General features: G+C 43.7%; 4 protein-coding genes across 6 annotated transcripts in view; 2 read left to right on the top strand and 2 right to left on the bottom strand.

The window, feature by feature from the left end:
• The window catches only part of si:dkey-178e17.1 (tricarboxylate transport protein B, mitochondrial), a 20,489-nt gene extending 10,641 nt beyond the window's left edge, over positions 1-9,848 (top strand). Inside the window, exons 4-9 of the mRNA XM_042100240.1 lie at positions 5,018-5,156; positions 5,362-5,446; positions 7,528-7,632; positions 8,052-8,167; positions 8,404-8,477; positions 8,624-9,848. Coding sequence (XP_041956174.1) covers positions 5,018-5,156; positions 5,362-5,446; positions 7,528-7,632; positions 8,052-8,167; positions 8,404-8,477; positions 8,624-8,738 — 634 coding nt within the window. The 3' untranslated portion in view covers positions 8,739-9,848. The remainder of the gene's footprint in view (positions 1-5,017; positions 5,157-5,361; positions 5,447-7,527; positions 7,633-8,051; positions 8,168-8,403; positions 8,478-8,623) is intronic.
• Positions 1-27,500, bottom strand: part of LOC121714945 (tripartite motif-containing protein 16-like) — a 1,397,702-nt gene that overhangs the window by 816,765 nt on the left and 553,437 nt on the right. Inside the window, exons 4-6 of one of the 2 annotated variants that reach the window (XM_042100206.1) lie at positions 23,092-23,245; positions 22,813-22,872; positions 22,098-22,575 (exon numbers count right to left, since the gene is read on the bottom strand). In XM_042100206.1, the coding sequence (XP_041956140.1) occupies positions 22,098-22,575; positions 22,813-22,872; positions 23,092-23,245 (692 nt within the window). Of the gene's footprint in view, positions 1-21,669; positions 22,576-22,812; positions 22,873-23,091; positions 23,246-27,500 lie in introns of those variants that run through there. The other variant, XM_042100205.1, reaches the window with a different exon arrangement.
• Positions 14,851-21,583, bottom strand: LOC121714954 (E3 ubiquitin/ISG15 ligase TRIM25-like). Of its 2 annotated transcripts, XM_042100219.1 has the most exons (7): positions 20,744-21,583; positions 18,048-18,143; positions 17,822-17,902; positions 17,669-17,791; positions 17,421-17,577; positions 15,726-15,779; positions 14,851-15,438 (listed from the first exon to the last, which is right to left on the bottom strand). In XM_042100219.1, the coding sequence occupies exons 1-7, from the start codon at positions 21,329-21,331 to the stop codon at positions 14,903-14,905; spliced, it is 1,635 nt and encodes a 544-aa protein (XP_041956153.1). In that variant the 5' UTR covers positions 21,332-21,583; the 3' UTR covers positions 14,851-14,902. The 2 variants fall into 2 exon arrangements, with proteins under 2 accessions (XP_041956153.1, XP_041956152.1); XM_042100218.1 differs by having other exon boundaries at positions 14,856-15,438; positions 17,669-17,902.
• The window catches only part of si:dkey-178e17.3 (somatomedin-B and thrombospondin type-1 domain-containing protein), a 25,000-nt gene continuing 24,842 nt past the window's right edge, over positions 27,343-27,500 (top strand). Inside the window, 1 exon segment of the mRNA XM_042100266.1 lies at positions 27,343-27,500. This exon segment is cut by the window's right edge and continues 453 nt beyond it. The gene's annotated coding sequence lies outside the window, so the exon portion shown is untranslated.

Here is a 27,500-nt window from a genome sequence, read left to right as displayed (position 1 = left end):
GTCTGCGTCGGTAATGGAGTTACTGTCAGAGATCCCATAGATAGATGCTGCTGATTCAGGTGCTGCTGTAGAGCTTTGGGACTGTCAGCCTCTTGACTTAAGAGACCCATCTCTTCTGTGTGTGTGTATATGTGTGTGTGTGCGTGTGTGTGCGTGTGTGTGTGTGTGTGTGTGTGTGTGTGTGTGTGTGTGTTTGCGTTCAATTTGACTGATTGCCACACCTCCCTCTCTCTAGCCAACAGTCTCTCTCTCTCTTCCTCTCTCTCTCTCTCTCTCTCTCTCTCTCTTTCTCATTAGCTGATTGGACTGCAGGAAGGATGTCAGGAACAAGGGATAAGGAGGACAGAGGGAGAAAGGGATCGACCTTGCAGATCCCAACCCCCCCTTTACACACACACACACACACACACACACACACACACACAGTTCCATTGGAGAGGAGCAAGTCATGAGGCCGTTGTCGTTGTGACGACAGAGGTGGTGGTGACTCATCTGTGAGTGGTGGCTCTCCGCCCAGAACACCACCCCTCTTTTTTCACTCTTTCATCCCTCGTTCCCCCATCTACATGGAGCCCAGAACACCACTCCTCTTTTCTTTTACTCTTTCATCCCTCGTTCCTCCCTCTAAACGGAGCCCAGATGTTAATATATGGGGCCCGATGAGAGGCTTGTTGGCTCTACTGAGGATGGTGTGTGTGTGTGTGTGTGTGTGTGTGTGTGTGTGTGTGTGTGTGTGTGTTTGTGTGTGTGTGTGCGCGTGTGCGTGTATGTGTGTATGTGAGAGCGTGTCGGTGCATACATGTGTGTGTGTGTGTCAGAGGTGGGACAAAGTCACTGTTTGCCAAGTCACAAGTAAGTCTCAAGTCTTAACGCTGAAGTCCAAGTCGTCCCAAGTTAAGACAGAGATGTCCCAAGCAAGTCCAAGTCAAGTCTTACCAAGGACAAGTCGAGTCCAAATCCAAGTCCTTATTTTTTTCGAGTCCTAAACAAGTCACTGTTGTATTATGCAACCACATATTAATATGTCGTCAATCATGCTTATTCACTGTCTCCCCCTGAATTACGGTAGATAAGTGACCAAAAGCATTTTTGCCTCCTTGCATGCATTGTCTTAGTCTGGCAGCGCCCCCACTAGCTTAGCTTAGCATAGCGAATGGAATCTCTCGTCGATGGATGGCATGTTGTTGTATGCAGTAAAAGTGAGCCAATAATAATTAAAAAAAACAAATTACTTGTTGCCTGGTAGACACAACGAGTACAAATGGCAATGCAGATTAAGACGAGGCGATTTCCTAGGCACATATATTGACTTGGGACTATATTGGGGCGAAGCACAGGCGAAGCACTGCTACTTGGGCGCAGAGATATCACGCAAAACACATGAGTACCTTGTCTCACTTGCCACAGCACGGACAATCTCGGACAATCTCGGACAATCTCTGCAATCTCTGCAATTAGCAGTGCTTCACCTAAAATGAGTCTGTTCCAGCCATAAATTCCATGCAAGTAATACAGCCCCTACAAGATGCTTGGTGATTCTGACCTTTTGACGATCGAAACTATCTCAGCAACAGAGACATGAAACTGCCCCAACTGGTCCCTGACATGGCCAGAACTTCAGTGCATTCTCCTCCCAGCACTTTGGGATGCCTGGAGCCATAGTGCTCAATGTCCCCAAATATGTTGCTGGCTGCACTGCATTCTAAGCCTTTAAGTATAGTAAGTATATATACTTTTTTGATCCCGTGAGGGAAATTTGGTCTCTACATTTAACCCAATCGGTGAATTAGTGAAACACAAACAGCACACAGTGAACACACAGTGAGGTGAAGCACACACTAATCCCGGCGCAGTGAGCTGCCTGCTACAATGGCGGCGCTCGGGGAGCAGTATAAGTATAAGTATATAAGTATATATACTCTTTTGATCCCAGGAGGGAAATTTGGTCTCTGCATTTATCCCTATCCGTGAATTAGTGAAACACACACAGCACACAGTGAACACACAGTAAGGGTGAAGCACACACTAACCCGGAGCAGTGAGCTGCCTGCTACAGCGGCGCTCGGGGAGCAGTGAGACGTTAGGTGCCTTGCTCAAGTGTGTGTGTGTGTGTGTGTGTGTGTGTGTGTGTGTGTGTGTGTGTGTATGTGTGTGTGTTTTGTGTGTGTGTGTGTGTGTGTGCATGCATGCGTGCGTGCGTGCGATGCGTGTCTCAGCACAGCTCAGGTCGTCTCGTCTTTGCGTTGGCGCTGGGTTTAGATGTTCTCTGAGAAACATCACTTCATTTCCCTACTGTTGCCCTCAGGGCAGCGCCACACAGCACTCTACACAGGGTGACCAGAGAGAGAGGGAGGGAGCGAGGGACACAGAGAAGGAGAAGGAGGGAGGGAGGGGGGGAGGGACAGAGAAGGAAAGGGAGGGCTGTATGAAAGCAAGAGTAAGAAAGGACAGAGAAGGAGGGATAGAGAGTGCCACACTAATGCATTTTATTAGCTAGAGAGAGAGGGAGAGAAAGAGAGAGAGAAAAGGGAGTCACACTAATGTATTTCACTGGCCAGAGTGGGAGGGAGAGAGAGAGAGAGAGAGTCGTGTATTTGATTGGCCAAGGGAGAGGGAGAGGGGGGGTCACACTAATGTATTTGACTGGCCATCTCTCCTGTCTCTTTGGCGCTGCTTTCTGCCTTGTCATGCCATTACAGCTGAAGATAAATAACCCATAGTGTGTGTGTGTGTGTGTGTGTGTGTGTGTGTGTGTGTGCCAAAAGTGTGTGTGTGTTTCTGTTGTGTGTATGTGTATCATTGGTTGTGTGTATGTGATAGAGAGAGACAGGTATTCTAAACAGAAAGATAGAGTGTGTGAGCAAAAAGATGAGCAGAGGAGAGAACAGTAGCTAAACGTGTGTTTTTCTTCATCACGGGTACAGGCAGACATGACACAAGGAGACTGGCACTTCATCAGCCCTGTCCTCCAACCACCCCACCCGCCCCCACCCCACCCGCCCCCTCTCCTCCATCCCCCCTCCATCCAACCGCTCCTCCCTGTCCTCTGTCTGATCAATCTCCGCCCTCCTTACATCCACCTCCTTTTCCTAGCGATCCCTCCATCTCTTCACCCTCCATCACCATTCCTCCACCCATCATGCCACTCCTCCATCTTTCCACTTCAATTCATTTAAATTCAATTCAACTCAAAGTGCTTTAATGGCACGCACAGCAATTGGGCTGTAAAATGCAGAAGAAACATAGAGATTGCCGATGTAAAGACAATATTCATACATCAAATAGCAAAAATAAGATCGCTCTACCGCACAGGTACCTGAGCGAATCTGAGGACGCTGTATGCGAAAGGCGTTGTTTGCTCTGAATAAAATCGAGTAAAAGTCAACAGTGTGTTGTAGAGTGATCTTATGTTTGCTATTTAGGTATGTTCCTGCAATCTACCTGCACCTAACCAGGCTGTGCGTGGATCTTGGTTTGATTTAGAATATTCATACATTGTTTACTGTATGTATACTGTAGAGAAACATTAAATGTTTACGTGTAGTTGGACTATCCCTCAGCGTCCCTGAGGTCACCATACAATGAATTATGTTATATTAAATATGCTAACAACCAGCTGAGGGTCTGTGAGTCAGCTGAGGGATATCTTCTGCATTTATATGTACATCCCTCTCCTGAGAGGAAAGACATTTAATTTTTCACATTCTCATCAAGGTGGTCACTGGTCAGTGTGTGAGTAATCGGTCATCAAGGTGGTCACTGGTCAGTGTGTGAGCAATCGGTTTTGGTCACTGGTCAGTGTGTGAATAATCGGTCATCAAGGTGGTCACTGGTCAGTGTGTGAGTAATCGGTTTTGAAGTCTCTCCTACTCCACCTCTGTCTTCTCTCTCTGATCTGCCACTTCCCTACACCTCCATCCATCCACCCATCTATCCATCTCTCTCCATCTCTCTCCATCTCTCTCCATCTCTCCATCTCTCTCCATTCTCTCCATCTCTCCATCCCTCTCCATCTCTCTCCATCTCTCCATCCCTCCCTGTAGTCCTCTATTCTACCCTGTCCCTTCTCTCCATCTCTCTCCATCTCTCCATCTCTCTCCATCTCTCTCCATCTCTCCATCTCTCTCCATCTCTCCATCTCTCCATCCCTCCCTGTAGTCCTCTATTCTACCCTTTTCCTTTTTTTCATCCCACAATTGGATTTCGTGCTAAAAATAGCCCCCCACTCCCCTGATGGCCTCTTGTGTCTCTCCAGAGACTGATGGCAGAGAGACTCTGCAGCATAAAAATAAATAAATAAATAAATAACCGAATAAATATTCATCGGTAAATAATGAAAGAAATACAAAAGTAATAATAAATAATAAATAATTAACCGCAAACAAACCAGGCGAACTTCCTGAGATCTGCTGCTGCTGCAACTGTATGGAACCCCAGGAGGTGCCATGGTAGCGGTTGTCATGACACCTCAGGGCCTGCACAGGAAGAGGAAGTTGTTTTTCTTTTTCATGTTGGCTGCTGGAGTGTTTTGATGGGAAGTCGAATTCTGCAGTTTGGGTCGATTCTGCCACTGACATCCGGGAATAAGAAGGCATTTATGGCCTCTGGCCTGTGTGTGTGTCCTGTGTGTCTAGTAGTGTATAAGGATGTGTGTGTGTGTGTGTGTGTGTGTGTGTGTATGTGAATGCTTGTTGGTTTGTGTGGGAGAGAGAATGCTGGTATTTTTAGTGAATTGCTGTGTTGAATTGCTATGTGTGGTATTTATGTGTGCGGGTTCAGTGGTTGTAGTTGTGTGTGTGTGTCTGTGTGTGTGTGTGTGTGTATGTGTGTGTGTGTGTGTGTGTGTGTGTGTGTGAATGCGTGTGTGTGGGTGTTTATGTGTAATGATGAGTCGCTATGTTTGGCATTTTTATGTGTTTATGTGGTAATAAACATCAACATAACGATCTGCTCTGACCTGCATTTTGCGTGTGTTTGTGTGTGTGTGTGTGTGTGTGTGTGTGTGTCTGTGTAATAGATTTGGCGTGTTTGAGTTCCTCAGTAATCAGATGCGTGATGAGTCAGGGCGTCTGGACAGTGGGCGGGGGCTGATGTGTGGCATGGGGGCAGGTATCATGGAGGCAGTGCTGATCGTCTGCCCAATGGAGACCATCAAGGTACGCTAGGGGGTCAGAGGTCACGGAGAGTCCTCTCACCCTCTTTTGACCTTTTTCTATCATTGTTTTTTTCTCATCATATCCACTTCATTTCAGTTCAGTTCTGTTCAATTAAATTCATTTAGCTCTATCGACATTCCAGATAGACTGATGTAACCAACAGAATCCAACATGTTCTCACCTGTCTCTCCCCTTGTTTCTCCAGGTTAAATTCATTCATGATCAGTCATCAGCCAACCCTAAGTACCATGGTTTCTTCCACGGGGTGCGGGAGATCATCAGGACCCAAGGTAAATAGAGTCTCAATCCACATGTCTTTATCTCCCTCTGGTGGACATCTGTGGTAGTGCACCCAATGTGCTAAAAGTCCAACTGTAGTCCAGTGGGGGTGGTGTCGGTCATTCTTGTGCATGTGTTCAATCTGTTCCTGCTATTGACTTTCTGCCTTACTGAGTGAAGCCAAAGTCCTTTTAGGCAAGTCCCTTCACAAGGTGGCCATATTGCAACGCATTTTGGGCACTTATCGGGCATCTATTTGGGCAGAACTGCGCGTGTGCAAGGCTTCACGACACCAACCTTGCTCCAGCGGCGAGATCACAATGATTGGCACATCACATGATTACATTACATTACATTACATTACATTTGGCTGACGCTTTTTAACCAAAGCGACTAACAACATGGTAAACAGTAAGTTTTTAGAACAATTCTCACAATTTTAGGACAGTTTAAAAAAAAACATTAGAGTACAGTAAGAATAAGTGCGTCGGTGAGTGCTGTTTTTAACAGTTACTTGTCAGTTTAAAACGGCTGGTGAGTGCTAGGATCAGTAAGACTTGTAAGTGTTGCTATGAGAGTAGATGTTCTCTAAAGAGCTGGGTCTTCAGGAGTTTTTTGAAAGTGGAAAGGATGTCCCTGCCCTTGTAGGAACTGGCAGTGTGTTCCACCAACGAGGAACAACAGATGAGAAAAGTTTGGATTGGCTTGAGCGTACCGGTGGTAGAGCTAGACGTCGTTCGTCAGAGGAGCGCAGCGGTCTGGAGGTAGTGTAAGTCTGTATGAGGGCATTCAAGTGGGTGGGAGCAGAACCGGAGACTACTTTTTAGGCAAGCGTTAGAGACTTGAATTTGATGCGGGCCGCCATAGGTAGCCAGTGTAGCTGGATGAGCAGCGGGGTAACATGTGCCCTTTTGGGTTGGTTGTAGACCAGGCGCGCCGCCGCGTTCTGGATCATCTGAAGTGGTTTCACTGCGCAGGCTGGGAGACCTGTCAGGAGGGCATTGCAGTAGTCGAGTCGTGAGATGACTATTGCCTGAACCAGAAGTTGGGTAGCATCTTGAGTCAAGTAAGTCCTGATTTTCCGTATGTTGTAGAGTGCAAAACGGCATGACCGGGCGACTGAGGCAACATGATCTGAGAAGTTTAGTTGGTTGTCAAGAACAACTCCTAGATTTCTTGCAGTCCTGGTCGGTGAAACAGACAGGGAGTCAAATTTGATGTTGATGTCGTGGTGTATGGTAGGTTTATGACCAGCAGTTCAGTCTTTGAGAGGTTCAGCTGGAGGTGGTGTGCCTTCATCCATGTAGCTATGTCTGAAAGGCAATCCGAGATCCGTGCTGAAACCAGGGGGTCGTCAGGTGGAAAGGACAGATAGAGCTGTGTGTCGTCTGCATAGCAGTGGTATGAGACATGATTGGCACAATGTATTCACATGTTGACTTTTTTTGCCGCGCAAGGGGCTTGATATGTGTAGACAACTGCCATATCGCCGTTACAAACTAACCCCATGCCTTTCTATGGAGGATTTTTTGAGTGCTGTGTCTTTAGTCTCTGTCATTAGAAAGTATCTGGTGAAGCCACCAGGGTTTCTCCTCACCAGCTGAAGACAGCAGAGCAGAGTTTGCTAATTGGGCCTCACTGTGCAGCTGTTGTAATGAATAGACATGAATTCATTGTGAATCAGATTGGAGTGCTGAGCTTCAAACAGAACAGGTCTGTAAAGCTTTTTGCATTTAGTGGTAGTTCTGATGTCTTTTACGTAATTCCTTAAGTAATAATCACTCTGCAATGGGCCATAAAAGCAAAGCACGTCTGATTTGATTACGGCTCATCAAATCCTGAGAAAATACTACTTTATATAGGATGGAAAGCATAGGAGCATGCAACATCAGGTTTGCCATAGCATCCGTTTAAGAATGTTATCTGGTATTCTTCTTGACCAACTGAGCCAGGACTCTGGCATCTTCAGGTGTAACTGAGGCTGCCTCATCTGAGGCCGCTGGGCAGCTGCACAGCTGATTACAGCTGAGGGAGTTTATGTGGCTCTGTGCCCTCACGTCACCATGGTTACTGATTGTTCTTTCTCTGCCAGGTATCCGAGGAACATACCAAGGTCTCACGGCAACTGTCCTCAAGCAGGGCTCTAATCAGGCCATACGATTCTACGTCATGACATTACTTAAGAACTGGTACAAAGGTGCGTGTCTGTGTTTGAGTATATACATGTGTGTGTGCCTGTGTGTATGTAAGTGTGTGTGTGTGTGTGTGTGTGTGTTAATCACAGTGCTCTGAGTGTTCTGTATTGTCACTCAGAGGGATTCTGAAGGAGATGTGAGTGCTTCCTTGATTTTGTATCATGTTTGCCATGTCCATTGTAAACACTGCCCTCTGCTGAGCAGTACTGTAAGTGTGCAGTGGAGATAAGATTGCAGTGACAAAAAAAAACAAAAAATGAGATCACTTGATTACTGTCATAACTAAGGGAACATATGTTCCTATCAGTTATAGTTCAAGAGACTCATTTCATATAATTTACCCATTATATGTCAGATTTATTATAGCAACACTATATGATTTACATGTAGGCCTATGCAATTATATTATTCTGTTTCCTAGGTGACGACCCAAACAAAGCCATGAACCCCGTGATAACAGGCACGTTTGGGGCAATCGCCGGGGCTGCCAGTGTGTTTGGGAACACACCTCTTGATGTGATCAAGACCAGGATGCAGGTATGAAACAGCATTACACCACTGGCCATTCTCTTGAGTTCCTCATACACCAGATATATCCGTCTCTAAATAATCACATCATGGTAATTTACATCAATATACTGTACTAGGCATTAGTTCTACATGAACCTTCCTTAGAGCAGCAGTTCTGTAGGCTGTAGCTTTATACTGAATGTCCAGGCCTGTCCTGTCCCAGGGTCTGTTTATTCTCATCTTAATGCTGTTTCCTCTTACAGGGTCTAGAGGCTCATAAATATAAAAACACCCTGGACTGTGCCATGCAGATTATGAGACATGAGGGACCCGCAGCGTAAGTGTGTGTGTTTGTGTGTGTGTGTAATTTCAAACTGTACCGATAAACTAGTGTTTGATGAACTTGTGCTGTACTAGAAATACTTCAACCAACATTCTCTTTCTCTTTCCCCCTCGTTTTCCTTTATTCTCTGTCTTCATCAGTTTCTATAAGGGCACGGTTCCTCGGCTTGGTCGAGTATGCCTGGACGTGGCCATAGTCTTCATAATCTACGAGGAGGTGGTCAAGGTCCTCAACAAAGTGTGGAAGACTGAGTAGTGAGGAGAGAGAGAAGAGGATAGAAGAGGCTCGTCATCTTGGCAAGTTTGAAGGGATGTCATCACTGTGCTAAAGGATTCTAGAAGATTCTCCGCCTCAACAATGGAGGAATATCAGCACTGTTGGCATAGAAACCATCTGTCAACACCATGCCACAAAATTCCATGACTCAAATGACCCCTTCTCATTGGTGCATTTCCAGTGAGGCATTTTCATACATGAATGTCCATTGGTCCATCCTCTTGTACTGTACATGTAAACACATCTCTTAGTGCCTATTGGTCCTTTCTCTGTGTTGTGCATTTTAAGGATAACTGGTTGTGGTCCTGATGGTGTTACTATGATAATGTGATGTCAGCTGTGTAACTTGTGCCATGTTTGCCCAGTGGCTGTAGCCTACATGTTTGTTTTACTTTTAGCGGACCACACTAATGTCACTTTAAAAGTCTAGAAACGCACAGACAAACATTTTAGTGGATGTTTCTTAGAAAGTGATTGTAAAAACTAGCAGAGAAGACATAACAAAGAGAGCATATATTTAGCATATTTATTTATGATTGATAAAGAACACTCAGAAATACAAATAATTATTCCTTCTTACACAATGTGTTCAGGCATGCCAAAGGCCTCCATAGGGGCCCTCAAGAGAATCACTTGTGATCCTTTTACATTCATGGGGGGTTTTGGTTATCATCGATGCCCTTGTTTACATTGTTATGTGATATCTTTAAAAACAGATTTGTTTTGTTTTTATTAAACTATATTTTGTATTGATTTTTAGCAATTCCTTAAATGTTCCACATGTGCCTGATTTAAGTTTGAAATGTAACTAAAAACCTAATTTATCTTTTTACCCAATTGATTTATTTTTTAATCATGTGAGTGTCAACAGTGTGTGTGTGTGTGTGTGTGTGTGTGTCTGTGTGTGTGTGTGTGTGTGTGTGTGTGTGGTGTGGGAGACCGAGAGAGTGTGTGTGTGTGTTGGGCTGTGCGTCCTAATCTGTGCTGGTAAAATTGTCAATATTCTCTTCATGCCACTGTTCTGTTGAGACATGATAGAGCAATTTTATTTTCTTAACTCATCAAATAATAAAATAACAATGCAACACATATTCGTTTTGATTTTGTTCTCTCTCTCTCTGCTGTAACACTGCAATTTCCCATTGAGGATGAAAAAAGTCATCTCTCTCTCTCTCTGTCTGTCTGTGTGTGTGTGTGTGTGTATGTATGTGTGGCTGTCTGTGCCTACAGTCTGATACCTATGGCTGTGGTCATCCTGCCATAAAAGAGATGAAATGATGTCATCAATCCATTTTACCTATTGGCAAAACATTTAGTAAACAAATGAACATTGTTAGTATGTATACATGTATGTATTCATGCATGTACAATTTATGTATGTATGTGCCTAGGTTGATGGTTGGTTGGCCAAGGTTTTTATGGCTATGGTTCAGTCCACATCAACGGGACGGACCAACCTTGACCATGCCTGGGCTGGTTAAGAGTATTTTGGGTATTGGATATTTCAATGTGGTAATACATGTATGGTGGCAGCATGGAGGGGAGTGTCTCCAGGACGCTGATTTCACTGTTAAGCCTTCATGAGGTGTCGTGGGCCTAACTTAATGAAACATCGGTGAATGAGGGTGCCCACTTGATAACCCCAATGACATGCCGCATACTATATACTGCTGTTGGATGGGCCATTTGTATTGTGTTTGTGACCATTTGTTGGCGGATTTGTGGGTAGTGTGCTTTTTTAAAGTTAAACTTGAGCAGGGGCTTCTGAATGTGTTTTTACCTTGGATTTTGGCACAAGGGATTTTAACATCTAATCCTGTGTATTAATGTAATGCTGAAGCTAGCGTAGGCTAGTGACTGCTGTGAATAGGGCAGCTGGCAACTAGGGAAAGACCTTGTGACAGCACGGAAAGACGGCTGACAGGAGGAAATAGACCCCGTCGGGGCTACAATGGGTTAGCAGCTCATTGTGGCAGTAGCCCAGGCTTCACTAAGCTATGGGCTGCACCCTACTAAGCTACAGTACGACATAATGAAAAAATACCCCTAGAGTCAGCGAGAGCAGGGGCGGAAGATGACTCACTTGTGATAGACATGGTTACTGACCCTGGAACGAATTTGATTACGAGTAAGGAAAACATGTTTGTGAAAGCCACTAGTTCAGAGAAAACAGAAAAAGCTGCAGATGTGTGTGTGTGGTTGGCAGAAGGTTACAAGTCTAAAGGGCCTGAAAATTCATCAAGGGAAAAAGAAGTGCTTGGTAGAGGGAACACAGGGTCCCCGCATTGATAGCTAAGTGCATCAAGTCAGTCGGTTGAAGTTCAGTGACAGGAAGAAACCCACAGTTCGCAGGACATCAGCACCCCTGTTGTTGAAGAAAGTTCTAGCACTGAGGCAGAAAGAGAGGCCAGTCAGCCAAGGAGGGAGAAGATTAGCAGAATGTAGAATGTGGGAAGATGTTAATAGTGATTTGGTCAGCATCCTGGGTCAGCTCAAGGGGATGGCTGAAAGCAAATTAGATAAAATGGGAGACATTATTTATAGCTATGGTAAGGAAAGATTTGGGACTATTGAGATAAGGACAAAACGGCAACATGAGGTAGTCAAATCTAGGCGCCAGCAGGAGATAGATAAACTTATCAAGGAGAGGAGGCAGCTTAAGAAGCAGTGGAGAAAAGCTACAGATGATGAGAAGGAAGGTATTGACTGTCTACAGGCAGATGTGAGGGAGCGGTTGGCAGTGCTAAGAAGAGCTGAAAATATTAGGAAAAATAGTAAGAAGAAATCACGAGCTCGACTAGCATTCTATAAAGACCCATTTAAGTTTGTTAAGTCTTTATTCGTAATGCAGAAGAGTGGTAGTCTTTTGGAACCTAAGCAGAAACTTGAGGGGTATTTAGAGGGAGTGCACAAAGATAGGGAGCGGTTCAGAGAGATGGTACTTCCTGCTGATATCCCACCTATTGGTGAATTAAGTAGCCAATGCGACGATAGTCCACCAAGGTGGAAAGAGGTGCAAGAAGTAATAAAACGTGCAAGGGCCTCTTCAGCCCCGGGACCTAATGGAGTGCCCTACCGGTTGTATAAGAGTGCACCAGATGTTTTAAGATTTCTATGGCAATTAATGAAGATAGTTTGGAAAAAGCAGAGTATTCCCAAGGCTTGGCGGAGGGCTGGGGGAATATTTATTCCCAAAGAAAAGGATGCAGTGGAGATTAATCAATTTAGGCCAATTAGTCTACTGAATGTTGAAGGGAAGGTTTTCTTCGGTGTGGTGGCACGGAGACTGACAAATTACCTTGAAAAGAATAAATTAATTGATACCACGGTGCAAAAAGCTGGAATTCCTGGCTTCTCCGGGTGCTTAGAGCATACCAGCATGATTTGGCATCAAATTCAATTAGCAAAGCATGAGAAGAGAGACCTGCACGTTGTGTTCTTGGATTTGGCTTTTGGGTCTGTGCCGCATAGTCTGTTGTGGGAGGCCTTTGATTATTTCAGAATCCCGGGTAGCATTAAAAGCCTAGTAAAAGCATACTTTCTGGATATTCAATTATGTTTTACTACAGCTGATTACACCACAGGGTGGCAACAACTCGAGATAGGAATCATGGCGGGATGTACCATCTCCCCACTTGCTTTTACAATGGCAATGGAGGTCATCATTAGGGCCTCAAAATGGGTAGTGGGTGGGGAGAAGTTGCAGGGAGGGCCACGCCTCCCCCGATTAGGGCTCTCATGGACGACATGACAACCTTGACGTCAACCGTTCCATGCACCAACAGGTTGCTGGATAAGTTAAATAGCAATCTGCAATGGGCCAGAATGAAGGTAAAGCCAAGTAAGTCTAGGAGTCTCTCAATTGTTAAAGGGAAGGTAATAGATAAGAAGTTTTCTATAAATAAAGAGAAACCAGTGAAGAGTCTGGGAAGGTGGTATGATGCAAGCCTTAGTGATAAATCACAGGTTGAAGACTTGAGACAGGTCACTAGGCAAGGTATTGCAAAAATTGACAAGTCAGGGCTGCCAGGTAAGCTCAAGCTGTGGTGTTTGCAGTTTGGTTTATTGCCTCGGCTAATGTGGCCATTGACAGTTTATGAAGTTCCTCTGTCAAAGGTAGAGAGGTTGGAAAAAATGATCAACTCCTTTGTCAGAAAATGGCTCGGAGTCCCACGCTGCTTAAGCAGTGTAGCCTTGTATGGGAAGGGCATTGTAGAGTTGCCAATATCTAGTCTGACAGAGGAATTTAAGTGTGCTAAGGCTAGATTGGAAATGACTCTTACTCAGTCCAAGGACCCAGTGGTGAGGAAAGGTGCACCCACAGTTAATGCAGGGAGGAAGTGGAACCCAGAGCAGGCAGTTAAGCAAGCTCAATCAGCATTGAAGCATAGGGATATAATGGGCCATGTGCAGCACGGGCGGGGGGGTCTAGGGGTGGGCATGAGTAAACCCTTGTGGAGTAAGGCTTCTGCAGGAGAAAAGAGGAAAATGGTAGTGGAGGAAATGCATAGACAGGAGGAGGCTGTAAGATGTACTAAGGCAGTGTCGCAGGCAAAACAAGGGCAGTGGGTGAACTGGGAAGGGGTGGAAAAAAGACGGATTAAATGGAAAGATCTATGGGGCATTGAAGCTGGTAAGATCAGATTTATGTTAGATGCTACATATGATGTGCTCCCATCGCGTTTGGTGAGGATGATAAATGCATACTTTGCTCGTGTGTGGGCAGTCTCCACCATATCCTATCAGGGTGCAAGGTAAGTCTCACCCAGGGGCGGTATACGTGGCGTCATAACCAGGTATTGAAATGTGTGGCAGCGGCAATAGAGGATAAAAGGAGAGAAGTCAATTCATTAGCAGCTAGTAAAGGGGTAAGGCAAATTAACTTTGTACGTCAGGGGGATAAACCTTGTTCCGCGAAGGCCAGGTGTAAAACCGGCCAGTTGAAAAATGGGGCGGGCTGGGAAATGAAGGTTGATCTTGGCCAGCAGATGGCGGTACTTCCACATATAGTGAGTACTAAACTACGACCCGACGTAATTCTATGGTCGGATTCAGAGAAGATAGTTTACTTCATTGAATTCACTGTTCCTTGGGAAGACAGAGTGGAAGTGGCCAATGAGCTGAAGAGAGCTAAATACACTGAAATAGCAGAGGAGGCAGTCAAGCGAGGTTGGAGTGCACGATTAAGGCCTATTGAAGTCGGTGCACGTGGGTTTGTGGCCAGATCTGCTATTGGCTTGCTGTCTGAATTGGGCATTTGTGGGCGAAGTCTAAGGCAGGTGGTTAGTAACATGTCTTTAGCAGCAGAACGGGCAAGAGAATGGTTGTGGGTAAGGAGAAGTTACCCTTCCTGGGGCGCAAGCTAAGGTAAGCTAACTGGCTCATTTGTTTTGTGTTTGTGATGGACTGTGCCTAGGTTGATGGTACTTGGCTAAGGTTTTTTATGGTTTATGGTTCAGTCCGCATCAACGGGACGGACCCACCTAGCCAACTTAGACCATGCCTAGGTTGGTTAAGGGTATTTGGATGTTTGTTGTGGTAATATGGTGGCAGCATGGGGCGTAAGCTAACTGGCTAATTTGTTTTGTGTTTGCGATGGGGCCTAAGCTAACTGGCTAAGCTAACTAATTTGTTTTGTGTAACTTCTTTTGTTTGTGATGGGCTGTGCCTAGGTTGATGGTTGGTTGGCCAAGGTTTTTATGGCTTTGGTTCAGTCCACATCAACGGGACGGACCAACCTAGCCAACCTTGACCATGCCTGGCTGGTTAAGAGTATTTTGGGTATTGGATATTTCAATGTGGTAATATGGTGGCAGCATGGAGGGGAGTGTCTCCAGGACGCTGGTTTCACTGTTAAGCCTTCATGAGGTGTCGTAGGCCTAACTTAACGAAACATCGGTGAATGAGGGTGCCCACTTGATAACCCCAATGACATGCCGCATACTATATACTGCTGTTGGATGGGCCATTTGTATTGTGTTTGTGACCATTTGTTGGCGGATTTGTGGGTAGTGTGCTTTTTTTAAAGTTAAACTTGAGCAGGGGCTTCTGAATGTGTTTTTACCTTGGATTTTGGCACAAGGGATTTTAACATCTAATCCTGTGTATTAATGTAATGGTTTTGTTAAAAATATAGGTCCAGATTAGCTCAGAATCTTCACTGTTGACCCATGCATATCTATTACTTGAAATCGGCACCAAAACCCAGGGTAGAGTGTGTGAGTGAATGTGGTCTGGACTCTGTGCAGGAGGGTCATTGTGTCAGAGATGCTGTAGAAGGCCAGAACTCCTGCCCTGTGATCGACATACACACCTATTTTGGCCTCATGTACTACAGGGAGACGAACCTCCTTGTTATTGTGACGAAATAAGCAATGTAACTTAAACACATCCAAACACCAGGACTGATCATTATATCCAAACCCACACTCATTACCCCCTCCTTTCCTGCTGATGCTTTTATACGAGACTGCTATAGCTACACGACCACTCCACTCCACCTCCCAGTAGCAGCGTCCAGACACACCCTCTCTACATAGCACCTGAGCCCAGCTATCAAATCTCTCGGGATGATCAGAATATGACTCGGCTAGGAGGTGCAGTGACACCATTTTGCTCTTCTCAGATAGTCTAAGGTGCTTGAATGCTGTGTTGGGATCCAGTGTCAACTTAGAAACATCTGTGAAATGAAGCATAGGAAAAATGTAACATCTGCTTATAATTCATACTAATCATGAACTTAGAATTAAAAAGGTCTATATGACATTTTATCGCCCCAAAATATATTAAATAATATGATTTTGTGGAAAGTAATAATATGATATTCTAATTATAACAAATAATATAAATAAAATTATATCAAACAAAACGTGTTAGAATGGTGGTTTTGTGATTCTAGATTTTTAGCTACATGAGGCCTTTGTGTTCTCAAAAATGTCACTTTTTCCACACTTGTTTCAAACTCACAGTGCAAAAACTCCATCCTTGTCTTTGGTACTGGCAAAAGAACCACTGGATTGACTATGGAAAGAAAAATGGGAAATATTGCAGTTTTGAACAACAGTCTAACTGACAACTCATATAACAACTCAGCTGTGCTCATAAGTTTACATACCCTGTACAAACACATGCTAAAGTTGACTAAAAAGAAGAATAAAAAATCATCTTTTGGAAATTGATCCTAACGCCTTATTTAAAAAAAAAAATAGGAAAATTCCAAGGACACCAATTTTCTCTGTGAATGAATCATGTATCGTAAATAAATAAATGTTCTTCCTTAAAATACAGCGGCCATAAGTATACATATACCTATGTTAAATTCCCATAGAGGCAGGCAGATTTTCATTTTTAAAGGCCAGTTATTTCATGGATCCAGAATACTATGCATCCTGATTACGTAAGACTTTGGGATTAAAATAGCCCCACCATACCTAAAGATTGGCATGGTTTTATTTTGGTTAGCCTAATAGCTGGTTTGATTTGCATTGAAAGATGATGATCTTATGGAAAGTATCCCATGTCAATTGTAAGATATGGTGGGTATTGGCCCCCCTGTATTTTAAAGGGGTGGTTCAGGATTTTGGACATAAGACCTTATTTCCAAGTAAGCAAGTGTGATATTTATCAGTGGAGACCGTTTTCAGCACGTTTCATCCAGTCCTTCTAATTGCAGAGTTCGCAGGTGCTAGGCTAGCGCAAGTCAACGGTATGTGCTAGCCTGCCACTAAAGACAGTCTTACCCACTCCAAAGTACACCTGAGGCAAATTCCAGACAATCGATGTAAATGTCTGTGTTGATAGAATAGTGTAAGAAATACAACTACCCTTGCATCGCGTTGCAATAGTTATACTTTGGTCCCTAAAGTTGTTAGTAGTCATTTTGCAACTCAGCGGCGGACTGATATTACCAAGGCTACTACTAGGTATCCCCATTGGAGTGCGCTTTACTGTTTACTTTTCGGCGCAGTACTACTAACCGGAGCAAGTATAATTCCGCCGCTGCTAAGAAACTAGTCCCTCAAAATGTAATGCGATCGTTGAAATGCAAGGATAGAATAACGTTAGAAATAACACTGTCAATACAGACATTTACATCGATAGTCTGGCGTTATAATTTATTTGCCTCGGGTGTACTTTGGAGTGGGTAAGACTGTCTTTAGTGACAGGCTAGCACATACCGTTGACTTGCGCTAGCCTAGCACCTGCGAACTCTGCAATTAGGAGGACTGGATGAAACGTGTTGAAAACGGTCTCCACTGATAAATATCACAGTACTTGGAAATGAGGTCCTATGTCCAAAATCCTGAACCACCCCTTTAAGGAAGAACATTTATTTATTTACGATACATTATTCATTCACAAAGAAAATTGGTGTCCTTAAAGGTTGGATTTTTTCTCTTTTTTTTTATTAAGGCATTAAGATCAATTTCCAAAAGATGATTTTTTATTCCTCTTTTTAGTCAACTTTAGCATGTGTAGGTACAGGGTATGTAAACTTATGAGCACAACTGTATACATTAGATCAGTTGTGCTTTGATTTCAGATCGATATATAATATATGAAATATTGCACACGCGCACACACACACACACACACACCTCAGTAATGTTACAATTAGAGTCAGATTTAAATGCTTTAGATTGTTTTATAGATTCCACCAACCTGTTTCAATAGATGCAATTCCTTTCTCCAGTTTAAAGTCGTTAAGTTGATCTCTGAGATAAGACACTGCTCTTTTTATTTTATCAAAGGGATTACCACTGGCATTGGTGATGAGTAGATCCTTGGTTTCATGGTTTATGTAGAGAGACTGGAAATTCTGTCAAATGACCAAGAAATGGCAAAGGCTTCACCTGATATTTTCTCTTAATGAACCTTTGACACCAATGCATCAATTTTCTGCAGGTTACCTTGAGGAAAAATATGTGATCGTCTGTGTGTGAAAGCTGCTCCAGTTCAGCATCGCTCCTCCTCAGATCAGCAATCTCCTGCTCCAGTTGCTTCAGGAGTCCTTCAGCCCGACTCACCTCAGCCTTCTCCTGAGCTTTGATCAGCTCTTTCACCTCAGAGCGCCTTCTCTCAATGGAGCGGATCATCTCAGTGAAGATCCTCTCACTGTCCTCCACTGCTATCTGTGCAGAACGCTGAATGCAGTATATAAAACAAACAACAAACAAAATGACCACTCATCCAAGATCAGTCACCCTTTGCATTGCATTGTGTATACAGGGGAAGTTAATTGACATTTACCGATGTATACTTCTCTCCCCTGGTCAGTAGCCTACTCACCTTGAGAGTCTCCAAAGTCGTCTTCACTTCCGGCAACTTCTCCATTCTCACCTGGATTCCTTGCTTGATTTTTTGCCGCATTTCCTGCTCTTGTTTCTATTTTTAAAAAAAACAACAGAGAATAAATAAATAAATAAATAAAGTGCTGTTAAATGTTCTTTATCTGGATCATGATTACAAAGGAGACATCTTGAGGACCGACACAATGCTCCAGGCTCAGGTCATACCAGCTCTTGTGCATATTTCATCTTCATATTCAGAATATTTAGCCTGGTTAACACCAGACCCCGTTTCAAATCTCAATTGACTTAATTGACTTACGAGTTCCAGGGGCGTAACCAGCAATGAAATTAAACTTAAATTGGCCTATTAAACTATTACCAAATTGTTTCAGAAGTGCAGCACTAAAATATTTATTGTAAACAAAGGGTTTATATGCAGTTGTTTACTCAATTCCTTATCTGTTTAAGCCCGTCACCATCAGCGCAGTCACTGGTTGTGTTGAACATACTGCTCTATCCGTCATCATTTAAAGCCCGCTAAATGCCGGATAAATGATTGTGATTGGTTCCTGGGTTTTTTAAATGGGTGTCAATGGCCTCCTTGCAAGACTGACCTGCAGAGCAAATTCAAATTTGCTAAAAAGGCTTGTTTTGATTCTCTCAGGATGCTGAATATTCTAAATATTAGGGGGGGGGGGGGGGGGAGCTCTAAATTATATACATTTTTATTTTGGTTGGTTCATTCAGTTTAACTGATAATGAGACACACTCTGCTGTTCTTTCAATGAACTTCATACTTTTTACCTCTCTGTAGTGTCTGTGACAAAAGTGGAATGTGAGGCTCATTTAAATTAAAGTTTAAATGCTGATTCATGATATGTTGTTGTATGTTGTTCATGTTTCCCCTTCCTCTTTTCTGAATTTATCCTTCCTCAGGTTTAACAGGTCTACCCTTATTCAACTGTCCTTCCTGTAGCCCAGTACAATGATTAAATAACAGGACATTCAAACAAATCTTAGTTTCTAAAAAGAACCCATATGAAATTGGCTCAAAACATAAATGACATTTCATTCATTGAAACAAACAAAAATTAATCAGATTGTAACTCATAATTGTTACATTTGTATTCTGATTTATTTTATCAAACCAATTGCACCACACCCTTTAGAGAGTGCACTTTGTAGGCCTACTAATGATTAACCCTACTGCCTGGACTATGCGACTACTGATTTCTCTGATATACGGAGCCCCTAAAGGGACACATGCCAAACGTCTTTTTTTTTCCTCTTGCACATCACAATTTTTTCTCATGCTCACAAGAAACTCACAGCCCCTATGATGAAACTTTCAGGTGTGCATGCAAAACTTGTGTGTGTAAACTTGTGTGTATGAAAACTAGTGCGTACCAGACACAATGGAAAGAGAAAATGTCTTAGCATTTTGACGTACAGAAACTATGAGAACTTCCTGGTGCGCATCAGAACTATGAGAACTACTATGAGAAGTTATAAACACCTGAGCACACCATTTCTGCATCCTTCCTGGGCTAGCAGTTAGTTAACAGATCCAGTGATCCCCAGCTCTGGCTCCAGAACCAGTGGCAGGTTTAACTAGAATTGCGGTTCCGAGGAACTGCAAGAGTGGGTTTGATCAGGGGCATGAAACTCGGCCTCATCCAAGGATTCCAACGGTACCTCATTTATGAAAATCGGACATACGGGTCAAAAGTTACATGCACACACCTTCATACACAGACAGCCCAGCCCAGCCCAGCCTATTAGACATTGCCAGATGGCTTAGAACTCTGCCAGGTGCAAGCTTAAGCAATTAGAGCTGTGATGTCATAATCGAAATTAGAATCCTGAACATTCCGCCATTCATTTCAATGGGGCCCAAAAACGCTGAAAAACGGGAATAACGCGAAAACGACAAGGACCAGCGACACGAAAGTAACAAGCTCCCTACACCGGTTCGGGCCTGAATTTTTGGAGTTCGAACCGCGTCGATAGCTCAAACGGTCTAGGAGCAGTAGTCGGTAGAAAAAGTGGGTGAACAGGAATAATATATAAGAAAACTTAAGAAGAACAATAGTGGGCTTGCTGGATCAAACCCACTAATAATTACTTAACAATTACTGTTTTGAAATGTGTGCAACGTGTCAGTGTTTAGTGCTTGTAGTGACAACAGTTCATAGCTTTCCCGTCTTGTCAATGTTTCTACACATTAATTAAATCTTGAAGCAAATACTAAACTTACTACTGGCAAACATAAGAGTATCGGAGACTTATTGAATCAATCACTATGTTTTTTTTGTGTAATTCTTGACCAGTGTTCAGTAACATGGTTAATGATGAGTCTGTAGGGAGTGAATGCTTTGTCTGCGCCAAGTGATGAGTCTGTGGTTAGTGATTTCTATTGTTATCCTAAGGTCTCCTTTGCTTCATAGCTTGAATGCTAGTCTTCCTTTGTAAGTTTCTTTGGATAAAAGCATAAATGTAAGTGCAAATGATTACCGTAGTCTGTGGTCAGTAATGAGTCTGTGGTTAGAAATGTGTCTGTGGTTAGAAATGTGTCTGTGGTTAGAAATGTGTCTGTGGTTAGAAATGTGTCTGTGGTTAGAAATGTGTCTGTGGTAAGTGAGTAATGAATCTGTAGTTGTTAATAAAGTGGGATTAGTGCTGAGTGATGAGCACCTGTCTCTCCTCTGCTGCTGAAACCGTGTCGTGGCTCTTGTGTCCTTCCAGCATGCACTGGTAGCAAAGTCCCTGCTGGTCTGTCCAGCAGAACACCTCCGTCAGCCTGTGGTGTCGAGGGCAGATCCTCTTCTTCAGAGACGGCGAGGCCTTGACCAACACGTGCCTCTTCCCTGAGAAGAGTTCGTCATGGCGCCCGATGTGGCTCTCACAGTAAGACACCAGGCACTCCAGACAGGACTTCGCGGCCTTCAGTTTCCTCCCGGTGCAGACGTCACACTCAACATCTCCAGGTCCAGCATAACAACAATCAGGAAGAGGGGCCACCTGGACATCAGAGGGGTTTCTGAGATTCTCCACCACTTGGGCCAGGAGGACGTTTTTCCTGAGGTCAGGCTTTGACGTGAAGCTTTGTCTGCACTGTGGGCAGCTGTAGACGACTCGGGCGGCTCTCTCGTGGCGCCAGTGGTTCTCAATGCAGCCCATACAGTAGCTGTGACCGCAGGGGACGGTGACGGGATCCCTCAGCAGGTCCAGACAGACTGAGCACATGAAGGACTCTTGACTGGTTAGCTGACCGTCTGCCATTTTCCCCTCTTCATGAGAACAGACACACGCTCAAACACACAGGAGGCGTCGAAACTGTAAAGGTGACTGATCACTTCCGTCTCTAGAAACACATTCGGAGGTTCTGAGCTTTCAGCTTATCACATACAGGTACAAAGGTTACTCTGTGTGTGTGTATGCGTGTGTGAGAGAGAGAGATGGAAAGAGAAACTGTATATCTTAGCATTTTGACAGGAAGAAAAAAAGGAAAATAGAAACACTGGCTGGAAATGGTTGTGTCATTACAGTCATATTATGTAGATGTAACTGATTTATGCCTTTTGGATTAATTCTTATCTATTAATTCATCAGACAAAATATTAGTGATGAGTCATTCAATACATTTATTCTTTTCACAAATCCAGCACAGCAGAGGTGATTGGACACAGCTATGCACAGCTCAGTTGTAGCTCCATGATGTGCGGAGCAGAGAAAGCCAACGCCACTTTAAAAAGCTTAAAACAACTAGCTTCATCTGAACAGGTTGTTCTGTAGTGCTGAATTGTAACTCAATGTAATATTATCCAAATACATTGTTCAACTGAATATACAACGGTCATATCTTTTTTTAATAAGTTGTGCCTTTGGTTTTACTTTTCATACTTACTTATCTTATAAAATAAAAATCTGACATGCAAACCTAGTGGAGTCACCATGCTCCTTTATAAATACAACGGATTATACATCTTATTCTTACACAACCTCAACAGAAGAGTTATAATGTGCCAGACCAAAATCAAACCCAAACCCAGGGTAGAGTGTGTGAGTGAATGTGGTCTGGACTCTGTGCAGGAGGGTCATTGTGTCAGAGATGCTGTAGAAGGCCAGAGTTCCTGCCTCGTAATCCACATACACTCCTATTCTGCAGCTGGCCACTAGAGGGAGTTTAGTCTCTTTATTATTGTGCCTGAAAGAGGAGGTGGACCTGGAGAGTCTTAGACTCCAGGACTGATCATTATATCCAAACCTGCACTCATTGCCCCCTCCTTTCCTGCTGATGCTCTCGTATGAAACGGCTATGTTAGCCCACTGCCCACTCCACTGAGCCTCCCAGTAGCAGCGTCCAGTTATGCCCTCCATACACAGCACCTGAAGCCACCCGTCAAATCGCTCAGGGCCATTGCGGTAGGATGTGGCCACATTAGTGTGTGAAACCATCAAGTTCCCTTTTGAGAGCTGGAGACTGTTACGCACTGTGGCAGGGTCCAGGGTGAATGGATGTAAGTCTGATTTTTAAAAAAGCAAGAAATGAAAGAGAAGTGTGAAATTCCATATTAATTAAAGTAGTGATAATAAGTACTCTCACTGTAACTCACTGATCTCATTATTTTTTATTGAGTATCTGTATGTGGTCTTTGTTGCTTGTATATATGTGCGTGTGTGTGTCTGTGTGTGTCTGTGTTTGTGTGTGTGTGTGTGTGTGTGTGTGTGTGTGTGTGTGTGTGTGTGTGTGTGTCACTCACATTTCAAGAACTCTTCTCTGGTCCGATACTCAGGAAGCAGCACTGTGTGGATGTGCTTGACTGTGGGAAGTGAGAGAGAGAGAGATAGAGAGAGAGAGAGAGAGAGAGAGAGAGAGAGAGAGAGAGAAATTGGTGTAATCACACACTTACACAAAGGTATTATTCTAATCACCTCACACGGCCTATGATTGTTGCTGGATAAGTGCTGGATATTACACACAAGGCAATTGAAAATATCTTGATGATTTTGAACGTATAATTCAAGCTGTTTGAGCTGACCTGCTTTGGACATCTCCGCCTCCTCCTCTGTCCACTGGTCTTCCAGGCGTCGTTTAAGCATGAACAGGGACTGACCAACTTCCCCAAAGGAGATGTGTGTATTGACACGCATGATGACATCTGTTCCACTCTGCTCATTCAGAAGAGGAAGACTCTGGAGAGTGGAAAGAAAAGTCTGTGTCTATAAATGTGATTACCAGTAATAAAGCTAGCCATAGCCATGCTGGTGAGATGGTGAATGTTTGGCTTCTTCACAACAAGGCATCAGGTAATAGTATAGACAGCTAGGCCTCCTGCCTCTTTTTTTCTACTTTTTCACTTAGATTTATTCATTTTAACTGTCTTAATGTACTTTAAAATATTGTTTTTTTTTTACTTTCTGTTCGCTTAAAAAGTCTGAGGAAGGGCCGTACGGGCTTGAAACGTTAATAAAGAAAAATAAAAAATAATTCAATGGGAGCTCTAGAGTGTGCGGATCTTCACTTTGTCTTGTTCGTTTAAAAAGCACATTGTATGAAAAATCTCTGTCAAATTGGCTTACCAAAGGGCACACCACTCTCACCTGGAGGAAATGGATGTGATCCTCTGTGTGTGAAAGCTGCTCCAGCTCAGCATCTCTCCTCTTCAGCTCAGAAATCTCCTGCTCCAGTTGCTTCAGGAGTCCTTCAGCCCGACTCACCTCAGCCTTCTCCTGAGCTCTGATCAGCTCGGTCACCTCAGAGCGCCTTCTCTCAACGGAGCGCATCAGATGCTGAAAGCATCGGTCATTGTCTGCCACAGCTGCAGCTGCAGAGCGCTGACATGACAGAGAAAGAAACATACTGTAATGAACCGAGCCTAGCTGGTTCAGGACTTTGAACTCCCATGATGCTCTGTGATGTGTTTATGCAATGTTGATGTTGAAACCATGCAAGTTGCCAATGTTGTATGTCATGTCTGTCGTGTCCATGTTCTACAGCTCTAGTTGGAGTGTTCAGAGCCAGGTTTGGCTGGTGTGTGTTTTGGATGCAGCCTAGGGCAGAGGTTTGGTACTGGGATATAAGGGCCGGGTCTGGCCCAACATGGGGTGTTCATGTGTGTGTTTGAATTGTTGTCAATAAAACTACAGAAAATGATTCAAACATCGTGGTTTGTTACAATGCGGAGCAAAGGTTTGATTTAAAGCTTAACTCAACTCATGTTACAGTGCCCTCAGAAAACATTAACGTCATGAGTGTGTATTCTGCATTGTAACACACTAATTGCCATTTTGTTATGTAATGATGTTTGCCCATTTTCATGTGCAGTTTCCATCTTCTCTACTAATAACAACATGCTTACCTTCAGAGTCTCCATAGCATTCTTTACTTCCTGAAATTCTTTCTCTCTGTGTTGAAGTCTCTTCCTTGATTTCCTCTGAGTCTCACACAATAGCTTCTGCAGAGAACCATGTACAGTAACAAACCATAACATGACTCAACAGTACCTAGCCTACCATGTAAACAAAACCTGTCAGTTAAGTATGCTATATCTGTGCCTCTAATATTAGCACACACATAATATTGTCATATTATGACAGTTCTGATGTAACTGAGCTAAGTTGTTATGTAAAAAATAATTATATTAATATAGGGCGATGGCATGGTAAATGTACAGAACATATGGCGCTTCAGACCTCACCTGTTTTTCGGTCCTTTCGGCCTCGGCCGGTACTGTTTCATGGCCTCGGTGTTCATCCATGGTGCACAGCAAACAGATAATTTGTTGATCAGTGCAACAGAAAACCTCGAGGAGTTTGTCATGGCGACGACAGATCTTGTTCTGCATACGTCCGGTTGCATTGACGACTTTGTGTTTCCCACCTGGGTTGAGCTCGTTGTGAAGTTTCAGGTGAGTCTCGCAGTAAGAAGCCAAGCAAACGAAACAAGACTTGACGGCTCTACATTTGCTGTCGCCGCACACGTCGCATTCTATGTCACCCACACCCGCGAAACAGTGACCGCGTGGAGATCGGGCCTCTTTCAGTTTCTCCACCAGTTCAGCAATAAGAGTGTTTTTATTGAGAACTGGCCTGGCAGAAAACGTCTGCCTACACTGGGGGCATTGGGCAGTAGGCCTACCTCCTTGGTCCCCTCTCTGGTCAAAGTAGCCTTTAATGCAGTCAAGACAGTAACTATGTCCACATGGTATTGTTACTGGAATATGAAACAACCCAAGACAGATGGAACAGGAGAAGGAATCCTGGTCGTTTGAAAAAACATTAGCCATTTTTTACATTTCGCACGGCTCGTCTTTCTATAGCGACTGAGGTTTGCACACGACTTGTAGCCTAGTTTACTCCGATAACTTTCGTTCTTTGAACCGAAAGTAAGATAGCATTTAGGCTACTGGAGTGTGAACTTGAAACTTCAGCCTAATCTAGTCTACACTGTAGTCTATTGTCTTAATTCACATGCGTTGGGAAACGGTTGTTGGACACTCTTATTTCACAACAACATTTTAGACAACAGTGTCACCTGCCAATGTAGAGCCAGTTCGAAGCGTAGGTTACTAGGGTATCCTATGTTGACAGGGACAGTTGTCGTCTACTGACGTAGTCCGTCGTCCTATTGGCCTATTACCACATGGGGGCGCCAATCCTATATGACGTGAAGGCCCTTAAGGTTCGGAACTTGACAGAGGAAAAGTGGTGGCGGCTGTTGTGCAAGACCCTATCTTCATTGAGTCGTTATGAAACGTTCACACTTACTGATAGTTTTTTTTCTTCTCATAGGTCCACTGTCATAATAATAATATGTAACCCTCCTGTTGTCAAATGTGACCGATTGACAATTATTTTCTCTCAAAAATGTTGTTAACTTATTCTGACTACCATGAGGCTCCTTGACTTTGTTAACACAGGGCATCTGAACGTACAAAACAATTTTGATATTTTTTATAATAATTCGAGTGTTTTATTTAAATTTAGAACACCCATGTGTAATTCCGTTCAAAAATGACCGGCCATTAGAAATGAATGGGTGAGAAAATGGTCAAGGTATAAAATTGAGTCCAGCACATAGTTACTGATCAGATGGACTGTAGCCTATATGTGCTTCTGTACATTAAAACACACACACAAACACACCCTCACTCCCCCTCTTTGTTTTAGCCCACACTGGAACCTTTCCTCAATAGAATCTTTCCCTTTCTGACTTGCATGAGCTCAGGTCAGTGAGGCCTGTAGACCATAAATAGCAAATACAAAACTGTCAATAGAACACAAGTTGATACAAAGGTCTATCACATGATGATATGTATGTTAGTTACTATGGATTTATAACAAGTTATAATCCAGCAGTCATTTTTGACCGGGAACACAAAACTAGTAAACATAAAACGAGCACAACAGGGTTAAAAGGGGTTTTTCATAAACAAGTCCCTCCTAGTAGCCTATATGGGCTACACGTGCATGATCAAAAATAAGCAAATTTGCAACATGTTCTACCCTAATAGGCTACTGAGAATGAGAGAAGAATGTATCCTCATGAATAGTTATAATGTTGGCTATTGTGCGACCATATTTCCACCGTGTGTGTGTGTGTGCGTGCGTGAGTTTTCTACAAAATACTTATTTTTCCTTCGACCCTTTTACGCAATAGCCTCAGTATGCGCGGCGGCTACTGCGTCACTACATCCACTTCTGCCCAGTTGTGCGCGGTTCTACAGTCCACCATAAACACGAAACAATCTCATGTCAATGACTACAATGCACCCCAATGGAGCATGGTCCTCTCGAAGCCACTCAAGGGAAACTAATAGTATTATGGTTGGGGTGGAGAGGGGTGGGGTGATTTTTCCCGTGGAGGTCAGAGGAGCGCCAGTTGTCCTTTTCGCTGTCAGCTTTGAATGGAGCGGATGGCGGGGAGGGACGGGGTGTGACAGCCACACACACGGACACTTGTCACCGAATCTCGCTTTCCCTGGACGCCAAAAACGCGACTTCAGTGGCTTCGGAGAAATCACAGTGTCCCTAATTAATTGTATAGGGCACCCCAAGGCGCACTCGAGTTATATCAGGGCTACCAAAACATTTTTGTAACTTTTTTGACACTTTTATTTCTGGTTGATGCATTAGGAGACACGTGAATGACACCGGCTGGGATTGATGGCTATGGTGCGATGGCACAAACTTCGAGCATATAATTACCTAAGGAACGGGCGCTGAGTGAGTAAGGAGACAGGCTCAGTGGCAACAGATGTGTGGACCTCGTCTTAATGACACCCCTGAGCTCTCCAAGGGGCGGTGTTGTTCGCTAGGGTGATACGAAAGCATGAGAGAGAGAAAGACTGAGGGGGATAGAGAGAGAGGAAGAGAGTGAAGAGAGTGAGAGACGCTACGCCTGTCGCTTACTGGAATAACCAGCGCCTCCTCCACTCACCAAAACCAG

Source organism: Alosa sapidissima, chromosome 8 (assembly GCF_018492685.1).
Source record: "Alosa sapidissima isolate fAloSap1 chromosome 8, fAloSap1.pri, whole genome shotgun sequence".
NCBI lineage: Eukaryota > Metazoa > Chordata > Actinopteri > Clupeiformes > Clupeidae > Alosa > Alosa sapidissima.
This window is presented reverse-complemented; position numbering and strand designations above follow the sequence as displayed.

Coding starts and splice junctions, on each gene's coding strand:
- LOC121714954 (XM_042100218.1), bottom strand. CDS start 21,331: ATGGCAGACGGTCAGCTAACCAGTCAAGAGTCCTTCATGTGCTCAGTC. Junction 17,578..17,668: donor ATCACATATTTTTCCTCAAG/GTAACCTGCAGA, acceptor GTCATTTGACAG/AATTTCCAGTCTCTCTACAT. Junction 15,439..15,725: donor AAGGATGGAGTTTTTGCACT/GTGAGTTTGAAA, acceptor TTCATTTCACAG/ATGTTTCTAAGTTGACACTG.